Genomic DNA, 13,475 nt, shown 5'->3' with positions numbered 1-13,475 from the left:
TAATCATGCTTATTGGGCCTTCGTGACTCATTAACATGACTTTTGGGCCCAACATAAATAATACATGTTATTGGGCCTCCTGTGACCCAATTACATGCTTAAGGGACCCTCAATGACTAATATGTTCTTGGGCCTCAGTGGCCCATTAGCATTGCTAGTAAGGTCCAAATAAATCTTATGTGAAATGGGCCAACACGTCTTTCGTATACTCGACAGCCTTAAATAACATACGTAATTAGTAGGGCCTAGTAGTCCTCTACTCCACGTCTGTTAAGGCTTACCTTATCTTCAAGTAAACTAAAATCAGGTCATTAATCAAGGTTAATCAAATTCATTTGGATTAAGTGAGTAATAATGGGTGACATCAATAAGTGTCGGTCGTAGTCTGTAGTTGTAATCAAGGTCTCCTGGAGAAGAGCGAGAGTTTGTGTATAGATCTATACGGGGGTGACTCCCCCATGCCTAAGCTGTTCGCTACAGTTAGACTCGGCCAGTCTAGGGTGACAAAATCTTAAGATCGATTCTGGTGTTCATTAGAATGCCAAGACAGACGAACTAGTCATTATCATGCATGGTTCTAACGACTCACATAGAGATCCAATTCCATCTAAGTAATCATGGGAAATCATGTTCATTCGCTGTGACGATACAATAATACAAAACAATCATAATATTTTATCGGAAAACATCGGATTTTCCGGGGAAACCAATCTTGTTCACTTGTTCTTTCAATAACTATAATGCAAAACTTCTCATTTACACACGTTTTGAAATCATTCACGCATATACTTACAGGATCATCACAACATTTTCATGAAAAGTCTTATTACAGAAAATATCGGATTTTCTAGGTTTTACAAACGACATAAACTATTTTACATCAAATATACTTATCAAGTCACCAACATTATATATGTTGACCGTTTTCAAAATAACTTGTATTCTCAGGAAATCGTTAGAACGAGGAAGCATTCCAGTGTGTTGAAAGTTTCTTTTGTAGTTGCTAATCATCAAACACTTTATATTTTGGGATCATGTAATGTAAACCATGTATTTGATGTAAAAAATGTCAGTTGTACTATGTAATGTTTGGTGATGAATGTGTTATGTTTCATATATACTCATTGTGATTCTATTTCAATTAAAGTCACGCGAGCCCTCAGACGTTTCCGTCGTCTGCTTCGGGGGTGTGACAGTAAGAAGACCATGTGGGGGTTACCATAGCAGGTAGTTAAGATCACGTGGGGGTTCTAGTGGCACTAGGTGTAAGACCTTGGAGGGTTTCCATGGAATCCCTATATGTTGTAAGCATAGCTTATGTGGTTATGTAGCTTATATAGCTAATATGGATTGTGTGATTATGTAGATTGTGTGGGATATGCTTTGGAGAACTCACTAAGCTTCGTGCTTACAATTTTGTTTATGATTTCAGCTGTCATTAGTTTGGAAAGGAAGGGCCCGACAGGATCGTAATGCACACACCCGTGACTTCTGCAATATGAGATTTTGGGATGAACTATGATAAATATTTTTAAATTAGCAAGGTTTGGAATGTTTGGATTAAATGGTATCGGTGTTTTGATTATAATGAAAATGAAACTTTTACCCTAAGTTTTTGGGTCGTTACAAGAGGGTTTGTATTTATGGGTAAGAACCCACGAGAAGGGTCAATTTGGCCAGCAACCACAATCGTGGATTGAATCGATTTCAGCATGAGACATCTGATATTCCAGTATGAGACGAAAAATCCTACATTTATTTACAGATTTGAGCATCCATGGGTAGTAAATGGCAGTGGAAGTCGATGGTAATGGTGGTGATCCGCAGAGAAGTGTATTTCATGAGAATGAGTTTCGTGAGAGAAATGGATGCCCATATTATGGGTGGCAAAGGGGTAGTGATGGACTATCAGATGGGCAACACATTTTTAGGTGGTAGAGCTCCGGTGAGAAGAAAATCAAACAAGGGAAGAGACAAAGAAGATGTATGTATAGCAGTATAGGGGTGGGGTGGGATATACCCCTTTTTTACTTTTTCTATAAATTATAAATAGTTAAAATGTAATGAAAACAATTGTAAAAACATATATATATATATATATATATATATATATATATATATATATATATATATATATATATATATATATATATATATATATATATATGATGGCAGTAAGGTCATTTTATATCTATCAGGGATGAAAAATGTAATAAAATCAAACCACAAGGACTGTCTGAGTGCAAAGAAAAAAAAGTAGGAACGAAACACATATCTATATCATTATCATTATCATTATCTTACATACTTATAAAGCTTGCATTTTCCCTTGATTGTCATGCATTTGAAACCCCCCACAATAATTTGCTAAAACCTCATGCATTTGAAACCCCAAAACTTTTTCAACTTCTTAATAATCGCTGTAATTTACTCTTAATGTTTTTAATGTTGGAGACTCGGTGGGCCCAATCTATATATTCTTCAAAGGAAAACCACCATCAGTGGTACTTTACAGTTTCTTGTTTTCGTTAAACGGTGGGTTTAACCTGTCAACGGCTTCATCGATGGAAACCCGGCAAATCAAAACCTGGTGGTCGGTTTACAGTTTTGGTATATACACTCCCTCGACCTATAAATACACAATTCTTCAGATTTCTCCTTCATATCAAGCAATTAGCAAACTCAACTGAAGTTGTTTTCAGATTCTCTGTTTCAGCGATCAGATAACAAAAAAAGATTAAATGTCGAGCACTACTAACCAGGTGATTCGATGCAAAGGTAAGCATTTCATTCTTTCTTTTGTGATTTCCCTATCAAGAAGAAAAAGTTTGGTACGGTGCTTGATGATGAGTGTAAATGTGACAGCGGCGGTAGCATGGGAAGCCGGAAAGCCACTAGTGATTGAAGAAGTGGAGGTGGCGCCACCCCAAAAAATGGAAGTTCGAATCAAAATACTCTTCACCTCCCTGTGCCACACCGATGTTTACTTTTGGGAAGCCAAGGTAACCAATCTACTGGCCCTTTTACTTAAATCTCTGTCAAAAACTCAAATCCTGAATCTTGGTTTCCTTCCGATGAACTTTTCAGGGTCAGAATCCCGTGTTTCCCCGAATTTTAGGACATGAAGCTGGAGGGTATGTTTGATTCTTGTATTAAATCGAAAAGGTTTTGTAATCGGATAAAAAATCTGATCAATTGAACTGACGTGAACAGGGTTGTGGAGAGTGTCGGGGAAGGAGTGACTGAGCTTCAGCCCGGAGATCATGTCCTCCCTGTTTTCACCGGAGAATGCAAAGAATGCGCTCACTGTAAGTCGGAAGAGAGCAACATGTGTGACCTTTTGAGAATCAACACCGACAGGGGAGTCATGATTCACGATCAAAAATCCCGATTTTCCATCAACGGAAAACCCATTTTCCATTTCGTCGGAACTTCAACTTTCAGTGAATACACCGTCGTTCATGTTGGTTGTCTCGCCAAAATCAACCCTCTTGCTCCTCTCGACAAAGTCTGTGTCCTCAGTTGTGGGATCTCCACAGGTACAAAATCAAAATCGTAATCAACATTCTCTGATTACAATTGCATTTTGGTGTTTTCCTGACCTAATCAATATTCATGTTTTCTTCAGGTCTTGGTGCTACTCTGAACGTTGCAAAGCCTAAAAAAGGCTCATCTGTCGCCATTTTTGGATTGGGAGCTGTGGGGCTTGCTGTAAGTTTTCTTAAATATCTAACTTTCTCGAAATAAAAGCTCATTCATGGCTAAACAAAGCTAATGGTTTGTTTGTGATCAGGCTGCTGAAGGTGCAAGAATTGCAGGTGCTTCAAGGATCATTGGTGTTGATCTCAATGCCAACAGATTTGAGCTTGGTAAGATTTTGCTGCATGAAATTGTAAATAAAAACTAGACATATGATATGATTGATGAATCTGATGTAAATTTTTTTGGCTTCAACAGCAAAGAAATTTGGAGTGACTGAGTTTGTGAACCCTAAAGACTACAAAAAACCAGTACAGGAAGTGATTGCAGAGATGACAAATGGAGGAGTTGACAGGAGTGTTGAATGCACTGGTCATATTGATGCTATGATATCTGCCTTCGAATGTGTTCATGATGTATGAATTCAATCAATTCGATCTCACTCATATAATGATTCATGTTTAATTTCACAATAACAAATATTGAAAATTTTACAGGGTTGGGGTGTTGCTGTTCTTGTGGGTGTTCCACATAAAGATGCTGTTTTCAAGACAAGTCCATTGAATCTGTTGAACGAAAGGACTCTGAAGGGAACTTTTTTTGGAAACTATAAACCTCGATCAGATATTCCTTCTGTGGTTGAAAAGTATATGAATAAGGTAACAACCCTTTTTATAGCTCCAAAGTTGAATTATAAATGAATGGAAGCATGATGAACTTGAGTTGATTTTGTGCAGGAACTTGAGTTGGAGAAGTTCATAACACATGAAGTGCCCTTTTCTGAGATCAATAAGGCTTTTGATTTGATGCTTAAAGGTGAAGGTCTTCGATGTATAATTCGGATGGGAGAATAAATGGAAGGGAAAGATTTTCAGAATGTTGTATTGTGGTTCATAACATATGGCGTGTCTTCATTGATCTTATTATAGATCAAACTGTTGTATATTATTAGAGTTCATAACACATCAAGTGCCTTCTTTAATCTTATTATGTATGAATGTATTGGTAATGAAATCCCAATTTCACATCAGATAGCTTATTTGTTTTAAAGTTTAATCCTCTTACCGATTTGAAACATCTCTTGACATTTCCCATAGGTTATATAGAACTTGGACGTTAAACAGTTCATGATACGATAATATGCAGACCTTGAACATTTAGCATTCATGTATATCATAGATTCTGCAAAATCGAACATGCAACTCACCTTGGTTTGATGTTTTATGGTCACCTTAAGCTCCATATATATAATTATAATTAGGATTTAAATGGTTTCCCATCTAATATTTTAGTATATCATCACCTCTCTTAATGTAACATCATGAATTGGATAAGAATAGCAACTATAAATTTCTGTAAATAAATATAATTTAGAATCTAAATAAACATTCATCAAAGGAACAAGTGTATCTTAAAGTCATTATATATTACCCAACGAAGATTGTATAACAACCACTTGGACGTATTAGATGTTTATTTTGGACACAATAATATCATTTTGTGTCTACCTCGAGTAGGGTTCAATTGCCCACTCTTTATCTATCGAGGGTATTGTGGTAAAGTTGATTTACAAGAATGATGTTATAAGGATGATTAAAAGCAAAGGTGTTGGTTAGAAATTGTCAGGATGGCTATTCATTATCGTATTAGAAGAATCGATAGATGATGGGAGTAATCCTAGTCTACCATTGACGAATGTTAGTTGTTGTGTTGGTATAACTAGGCAGTAATAACCAGAAGGTATGGTCGATAGTATGTGAAATACTATTGGTTAAGAATGCTCGGAGGCTTAGAATAACAACTTTATGTTGTAGCGAACATCAATTTTATGTTGTGGTGCATATTAGTTTTATCATGTGACATGAATGGATGATTCATAGTTTATTACACTCAGTCGACTCCGTGAGTCATGTGCATACTGTCGTGGAATAGGAGGGTAAGTTAAGGTACGTGTGTGTTAAATTTTGGAATTCGAGTAAGGTATCATCAAGAGGTTGATATCCTATCGAAAATAGAAGAAATATGTGATTCTAAAAAAGGTTGTTTGATAGTTATAAATGGTAATGATATTGTTTGGATGACAATATTTCGTTGTTCTGGATTCTCAAAAAGGTTATCTGATAGTTGTTGACTGAGTTTAATGTTGACTATGTTAAAACTTCTGACTAAGTACACATCCTATTGAAACCATGTTTGATTATTTCTTTGACTGACTGTGGTGAATAATGGAAAATGACCATACTACCGTTATGTTGTATATTGTGTTGGATAAAATAACGAGTAAATTACTGAACTCGTGATTATGATTTAGTTAAAATTACGTGTTTTGTCCTTAACTGTAACGTCCCAAAAATCAAAGGTAAAATTTGCATTTTTAAAACAATAATTTATATAACAAACTGTTCTCAAAACCATTCAAGATAAAAATAACATTTAATCAAGAGAGTAAAAATCAGCAATGCGGAATAAACTCTAGGGAATGTTGTGCAGTCACGTTGGACCATTCCCTTTCGAACCGGAAGTACCTGAAACCATAAACATAAGCCGTAAACACAAAGCTTAATGAGTTCCCTAAAATACCACATATCATACATATTATTGGCCATGGCCCGCACATTGGGCCCAACCCATAATAATGGGCCTAGCTCGTCCTACTCATTGGGCCCAACCAACATACAAATAGGCCTAGCCTATCCTAGAATAATGGGCCCAACCCTACATGCATGCCCTTGGGTCAGTCCATCATACAAATGCAAGATTCACAAAGACTGATACCGAGTTCCTCATATTGAACACATCCAAATCACCCTTAATCAATAATTAGGACAGTTTCCCGTAATTCTAGCTCCAATTCATATCTCCTCGTAACAATGGGTAAAATACTATTTTACCCCTCCTATACTTGGCCCAACAAAGCAAGTCCCAAAGCCATAATGACTCAAGGCCCAAAAAAAAAATCTATTCAGGTATGTACGCCCTTTTTTTTGCACTCGGACCATCTCTATGGTTTTGTTTTGTTACGGGTTTAGTAGTTAAAAGAAGTACAATGACATAATACCCTTATAAATTTATTTTTTTATTTTTTCATTATTCATTTATCATTTTTTACAAAAGAAAAAAAGACCGACCATCCCTTTCCCATTTCTCTTCTAGCAACCTGCAACATCACTACCCACCTCATCGGTCACTTGCACCACCACACACCCATCACAATCCTCATCGGAAAATGAATAACAAAAGCTAAATTTTGCATAAACCAAATCAAACACAAAACTAAAATCGGAAACCACTACCGCAACCATGCAACATCATTACTCAACCTATCTAAAACCCCATTGCAAGCCTGCAAAACACCGCCACCATCCAAACCATTGCTACACTCATTGGAAAATTGATACCAGAAATCAAAATGAAAAGAAAAATCATGAACCCTAAATGAAAAGAAAAATTTAGAAACCATATCAAATTAAAACCCTTGTTACCAGAATCAAAATTAACCCACATAACCAAAATATAAATTGATTTCTTCAGATCAAGCTAAGACTCCCCGAAACCATAAATAAATTCGATTTCTAGGTGAGATTGAATTTTCTTTTAGGGTAGAGAATCTACAGAGAGAAAGAGGTGTAACGCTTGTTCCTGGTATCAGTTATTTTTCAAGTTTTTAGGATTTTTCACTAGGACTCGACGAGTTAGGGAGCCCGACTTGACGAGCAAATATCGATATTGGACACGGGACTTAGTGTCTACTTGACGAGTTAGAAGGCCCCAACTCGACAAGTAGATGTTGTACAGGAAAACCCTAATTATCAGGGTTTTGTACCCTATTTAAAGAACTTATGGCTCATTTGTGGCCTCCCTCATCATCCTTACTATCCAGAGAGAAACCCTAGTCGAGCTTTAGTGCCTTCTTGAGTGTGTGTGTGTGTGAGCATTGGAGAGTGAATCTTGTAATCTTTGGAAGGAAACTTGAAGATTGAAGAGATTGAAGTGAGAAGGGGGCTATAGATCCGACATCTACCTTGTGTTAGCAACCATTTCGAGGTAAAAAGTCTTTACCTCGACTTATTGTTTCGTAGATCTTCTCCCATGTAAGTTTAGTGCATTTTAGCCCATTTTGGAACCATTTTCGAAGTTGAGGATGATTTGAAGTTGTGACTTCAAATCTGGACACCTTAGCCCTCCTTGGGCCTAAATATTCAAGCTTTATCAAGTTTTATCCATCCTCCATGCCCTAAACCTTCTATTAAGCTTAGTTTTAGTGTTTTAGCCTCTTAAGGCCTTGCATGCATGTAAAGTTAGCAACTTTACGTGATATTTCGGTCCTAAGGGACTAGATATGTAATTTGGGGCTTTAGATTCGACTAAAAGAGATCAATATGTTAAGACAGGGGGAATACTCGATGAGTTTCCCTGGCAACTCGATGAGTTGGATTGGGTTTTCCCGTTTTTGGTATACCGAGTGAACTCGGCGAGTAGGTTATGTTTTTCCCCGGTTTTTTGAACAACTGAAGGAACTTGACGAGTTGGGTCAACATGGACTGTTAACCTTGACTGTTGACTTTGACTTTGACCATGATTTTACTAGGGTTGACCATTCAGTATCTTAGGCCTTTTTGGTCTTGGGTCTTCTCGAGTTAGGCCTATTGATAGATTATAGACATTATATTGTTGGGCTTTGTTTGGGTATGGGCCTTAATTTTAGATCATACTAGGCAAGGGGTAGAATGGTCATTTTACCCCATGTATAGATTGAGGGTCATAACATGGAACCCAATTGCTAAGTGGGTATATTGATTGGAAGTGACGGCTCGGGAAGCTGGAGGGGCAGCAACTAAATTTCACTTGGGAAGATTCTACATTCGAGGTGAGTCTTCCCACCATACCAATAGGTCTAAGGAACCTAGGCCGACCCATTTTATGATATGTGGATTGTTGATTGATTATGCATCATGTTGGTATGACTCTTGCCTAGAATACCCCGGGGTTCCCGTGGCAGCAGATTGAGACCATGTGGGGGATCCCATGGCATTGGTGTAAGACCTCGGAAGGTTTCCATGGCATCCTAGTATATTTGCATGTTTAGCTTGCATGATATTTCTTGGTAGTAAAGACCATGTGGGGGTTCCCATGGTAGGAAGACCATGCAGGGGTTCCCATGGCAGGTAGTTAAGACCACGTAGGGGTCCCAATGGCACTAGGTGTAAGAGCTTGGATGGTTTCCATGGAATCCATATATATTGTAAGCTTGGCTTATGTGGTTATATAGCTTATATAGCTAATATGGATTATGTAATTATCTGTATTATATGGGTATGCTCTGGGGAACTCACTAAGCTTCGTGCTTACAGTTTTGTTTATGTTTTCAGGTATCATCAGTTTGGAAAGGAAGGGCCCAGTTGGATCGTAGCACACACACCCTTGTTTTCCGCAATATGAGATTTTGAGATGAACTCTGATAAATGTTTCTAAATTAGCAATGTTTGGATTAAATGGTATCGGTGTTTTGATTATAATGAAAATGAAATTTTTACCCTAAATTTTTGGGTCGTTACAAGTTGGTATCAGAGCCTTGGTTTGAGGGATTCGGACATACTCTTCAGTGTGTTTGAACTCAAATTGAGGATCTGTAAAATTTCCAAAAGAAAAATGTTCTTGAGAAGTAAACTTGATGGTTGAGGAGATTGAAGAAAGGAGAAGGCTTTGGATCCGACATCTACTTGTTGTTAGCATCCATTTAGCGGTAGTTGAGTTGGAGCGGTGCGTGGGATATATCTGATCTTAGCTTGTCAGTTCAACATTCGAGAGGTGAGTCTCCTCACCATACCAATGGGTCTAAGGCACCAATGCCGGCCCATTTTATGATAGGTGGTACACTCGTTGTAGTAGAGATATGTGGTGTGATAGTTAGCTATATGCTAAGTGGTATGCTAGTGATTATATGATACTTGCAGGGAACACCATGGGGGAGCCCATGGCACTTGGACAAGACCATGTGGGGGAGCCCATGGCTTGATAGTTAAAGACCATGGGGAGCCCATGACAGTCGAATGAAAGACCATGCGGGGGAGCCCATGGCTTGTTGGTTAAAGACCGTGGGGGAACCCATGGCACTTTGGTATAAGACCATGTGGGGGGAACCCATGGCATCCTTATATGTTTGTTTGCATGGCTTATGTGATATATGTAGCTTTTATAGCTAATATGATATGTGTTATGTGAATTGTGTGTGGGGTATGCTTTGGGGAACTCACTAAGCATTAGCTTACAGTTTGTGGATTTGTTTCAGGTACATCCAAGCCTAAGAGCGAGGGAAAGGCTACATGGCACGACGTGCACACTCTCTCAGGCGTTTTTATGGGACACTCTGATGGTTTGGAATAAAATTGTAATTGATATGAAATTTGAAAACAATTGTATTTGGGATTTCATGGTTTGTGGAAAGTATTTTGGTTAATAAAAAATGAAAATTTTCTCTTGAAAATTGGGTCGTTACAAGCTGGTATCAGAGCCTTGGTTTGAGGGATACAGACACACCCTCGGGTGTGTCGGGACTCAAACTAAGGAAATGGTAAAATTGTTTACAAAAATAAAATAAAAGTTAAAAGTTTTATAGAATGGAAAAAAGGAGAATGCAACGTGCGTGATCGGCCAAGCCAAGTAAGTAGTTCCCCAATATGTTAGCCATGTTATATTGATATTTGAGCTATGATAATCGTATGGATTTTGCTATGTGTATGCTTTTAAAATTGTATACGGTTAAGAGCTTATAGCCTTAGAATGATTGATTTGGCCTTATTTCCCGTTCCTTGTCTGGTTGTGGTCCTCGGGTAGAATCTCTTATTCGAAAGTCTATTTGATCCTTTTCTATGTATAATTTGCATACATAAAGGCAACCTGATATGATTGGTATTATTGATGTGGGTAGAGAAAATCTTAGGATCGCCTAGGATTTGAGATATGCGGTAGTCTGTGGAATATGATTTATTTTGGGATGAATTGGAGTTATCAGGTAGAGCCTTGGGGAAGGTACAGGTAGGTGTGGAAGGTAGTATTGGGCCCGTACTACTGAAAGCACAAGACCTGTACCCGAACCAATGTTAGACCTGGAAGCTTTGAGGAGGACCTGTGTAGGAAGATACCCTCTATGGACATCCTGATCATTATGTTTTATGGTATTGTAGTACAGTATGGTGGTGACACGACATGGAGCTGGGGGATCAGGAACGGGATTTGGATCTAGGTCGGGGGATGGTACCGAGCCTATCGACGAGAGGTTGGGTGAGCTCATCGCAGCCGAGGTTACAAGGGGCATCTTTGACACTACCCCAGTTATCTTTGGGGTGGTCAAGGAGGGCATGCTGGATATCATGGAGGAGAGGCTCAAGGCATTTAGAGTCCAGATTGTTGTGGGCCAGGTTGGGCCCTGAACTCCCTCGTTCCAGGAGTTCAAGGCGTGCGGGGCGCCAAAGTTTTTCGAGGTCAGGGACCCCATTATTATCCGATGTTGGGTGGTAAATATAGAGAATGCCCAACGCACGAGTTCTTGCCCTGATGCGGTAAAGGTGGGTTTTGCTTCATGTATGCTGAAAGACAGAGCCCGAGACTGGTGGGGAGAGGTGACTAGTCAGGTGGGAGCAGCCGGTGTGGCTGAGATGACATGGGCCGAGTTTGTTCACCGATTTGATTTGAAGTTTGCACCAAATATTGAGGTGCAACGGTTGGTGAGGGAGTTCCAGGAGCTCAAACAGACCACTGAGACTGTAGCGGAGATTACCGCCAAGTTTCGGGAATGAGCATTGTTGATCCCACAATATGCTACGGATGAGGACATGAGGAGGACGAGGTATCATTCCATGCTAAGGGATGATATCCGGGAGTTTGTGAGCTTCAAATGGTGCAAAACTCTGAATAAGATGGTGGAGAAGACCCGTGAGGGCTAGGTCAAGGCTTGATGACACGGCGTGTACTCTCTCTCAGGCGTTTTTATGGGAAACTCTCATGAATTGGAATAAAATTGTAATTGATATGAATTTTGAAAGCAGTTGTATTTGGGATTTCATGGTTTGTGGAAAGTATTTTGGTTAATCAAAAATGAAAATTTTCTCTTGAAAATTGGTTCGTTACATAAAAATTGTATACGGTTAGGATCTTATAGCCTTAGAACAACTGATTAGGTCTTATTTCATGTTCCTTGTCTGGTTGTGGTCCTAGGGTAGAGTCTATTATTCGATAGTCTATTAGATCTTGTTCTATGTATAATTTGCATGCATAAGGCAGCCGGCAGTAAGGATGGATGTGGATAGCATGAGTTGGGGTATGTAGGCTGAATATTCTATGATAGTTCATGGATTAGAGTGCCTCTGCACGAATTCTGCTTGCTTTGTGCTTTGTGGAACTCTTGAATGATGGGAGTAAGCTACTAAGTAAATATGACAATATTTAGGAGGTGGATGGCTGGCATTATGAGAAGTTCTTCAGCAGCTAATGGCAGGGCGAGGTTGGGAACCTAGGAAAGCCTAGGATATGCTCCAGTGATTTTAGTGGGTCGGTTCGGTGAGGTTGGGAACCTAGGGGGAGCCTAGGAGGTGCTTCGATGGATACTGTGTTGTTGCTTAGTATACATTTAGTGCATTAGTGGAGTAGGTGACTTAGAGGATTCAGGAGGATTGCTAAGGAAAGTATGGACAGGTGTGGAAGGTAGTATTGGGCCCATACTACTGAAAGCACATGATCCATACTTGAATCAGTAAGAGTCGTGGAGAATCTGAGAAGCTTATGGGAGGGAGACTTCTTGGTTATGCTTTGATCGTGGGAATAACTAATTTGCATAACGAGGATGAGTACATATGGGAAGGACCAGGGTTTGGTCCTGGTTCCGTTGGTGAGCCAGTTAGTAGAGGGACTGCCATGGTTTTTGAGTTCGCCTTGGATCTCTTGTATATGGCGGCACAGACTGATTGTGCGTTCTATGGAACTTTCAGGATTGGATACTATGTCTCGGGAATAGTTTGTAGCCTGGTTTAGAGCAGAGGTTGCTCTAGTTATTGCAGTTCAGTCGTTGACAATCGAGCTGGTGAGTGTATCAGGGTGCTTGACCCTAGATAATATGAATCCCAGAGCCGGAGGGTGGGAGATCAATTTGGAGCACCTCGGGAAGAGAATATCAGTTTAGGTATAGTTAGTGGAGGGTCCCAGATGGAGACCTAATACTTCTAAACGGAGTCTGAGGGGCTGATAGAACTGAAGCCCGTGTAGTACGTGCGGGGAACCGTACGATGGAGTTTGTCGTTCCGGGGGTCTAGGCTGCTACAAGTGTGTCAAGGTTGGTCATGTTAGCAGGAACTGTCCACATAGGTCAAGCTTGTTATGTTTTCATTGTGATCAGGTGGGCTGTAATAAGGTCGATTGTCTGATGATCAGGTGAGGAGGGGGAGTGCGCCTACTCTGACTATTATAAGGATCACTGACAAATGAGAGGGTGGGGCAGGAGCCCTAACAGAAATGGGCCACATTTCACAGTATCAGGCAGGGGAGATCAGAACTTTAGCAGGCGAGGGTACGGGGTATGTATATTTTTGCTTTCTTACCAGCTATACATGTATTTTGTTGTTGTTATCTTGCATTAGCGTGAGTAAGCGTATCGTTGGGGTGTTATCTTTGTTTGTGGTTGAGTTATATATTCAAGAGGAGTTATATGCCACCTACATACCATGAATATTTGGCGGAGTAGTACGAGGTTGTCTCCTTATACATACAAATTTTCCAGTGTTTGA

The 13,475-nt window shown here is 39.5% G+C and overlaps 1 protein-coding gene across 1 annotated transcript; it reads left to right on the top strand.

Annotated features, from left to right (window-relative positions):
* Positions 1 to 2,572: 2,572 nt before the first annotated feature.
* On the top strand, positions 2,573 to 4,729 carry LOC145057281 (alcohol dehydrogenase 2). Its single transcript, XM_079005071.1, has 9 exons — positions 2,573 to 2,778; positions 2,866 to 3,002; positions 3,088 to 3,134; positions 3,214 to 3,539; positions 3,629 to 3,711; positions 3,794 to 3,869; positions 3,958 to 4,115; positions 4,197 to 4,358; positions 4,437 to 4,729. Exons 1-9 carry the CDS (start codon positions 2,742 to 2,744, stop codon positions 4,551 to 4,553), a joined length of 1,143 nt encoding a protein of 380 aa, XP_078861197.1. The 5' UTR covers positions 2,573 to 2,741; the 3' UTR covers positions 4,554 to 4,729.
* The last annotated feature ends 8,746 nt before the right edge of the window (positions 4,730 to 13,475 follow it).

The sequence above is a fragment of the Lactuca serriola genome, chromosome 6 (genome assembly GCF_051521515.1).
Source record: "Lactuca serriola cultivar US96UC23 chromosome 6, Lser_US96UC23_V15, whole genome shotgun sequence".
NCBI classification, from domain to species: Eukaryota; Viridiplantae; Streptophyta; class Magnoliopsida; order Asterales; family Asteraceae; genus Lactuca; species Lactuca serriola.
The sequence above is the reverse complement of the archived record's forward strand: the minus strand, read 5'-3'. Positions and strand labels throughout refer to the sequence as shown.

Excerpts from the sequence above, each read along its gene's own strand:
- LOC145057281 (XM_079005071.1), top strand. The coding sequence starts at position 2,742 with ATGTCGAGCACTACTAACCAGGTGATTCGATGCAAAG. Across the intron at positions 2,779-2,865 it reads CCAGGTGATTCGATGCAAAG|CGGCGGTAGCATGGGAAGCC; the intron begins GTAAGCATTTCA and ends TAAATGTGACAG. Across the intron at positions 3,003-3,087 it reads TTTACTTTTGGGAAGCCAAG|GGTCAGAATCCCGTGTTTCC; the intron begins GTAACCAATCTA and ends TGAACTTTTCAG.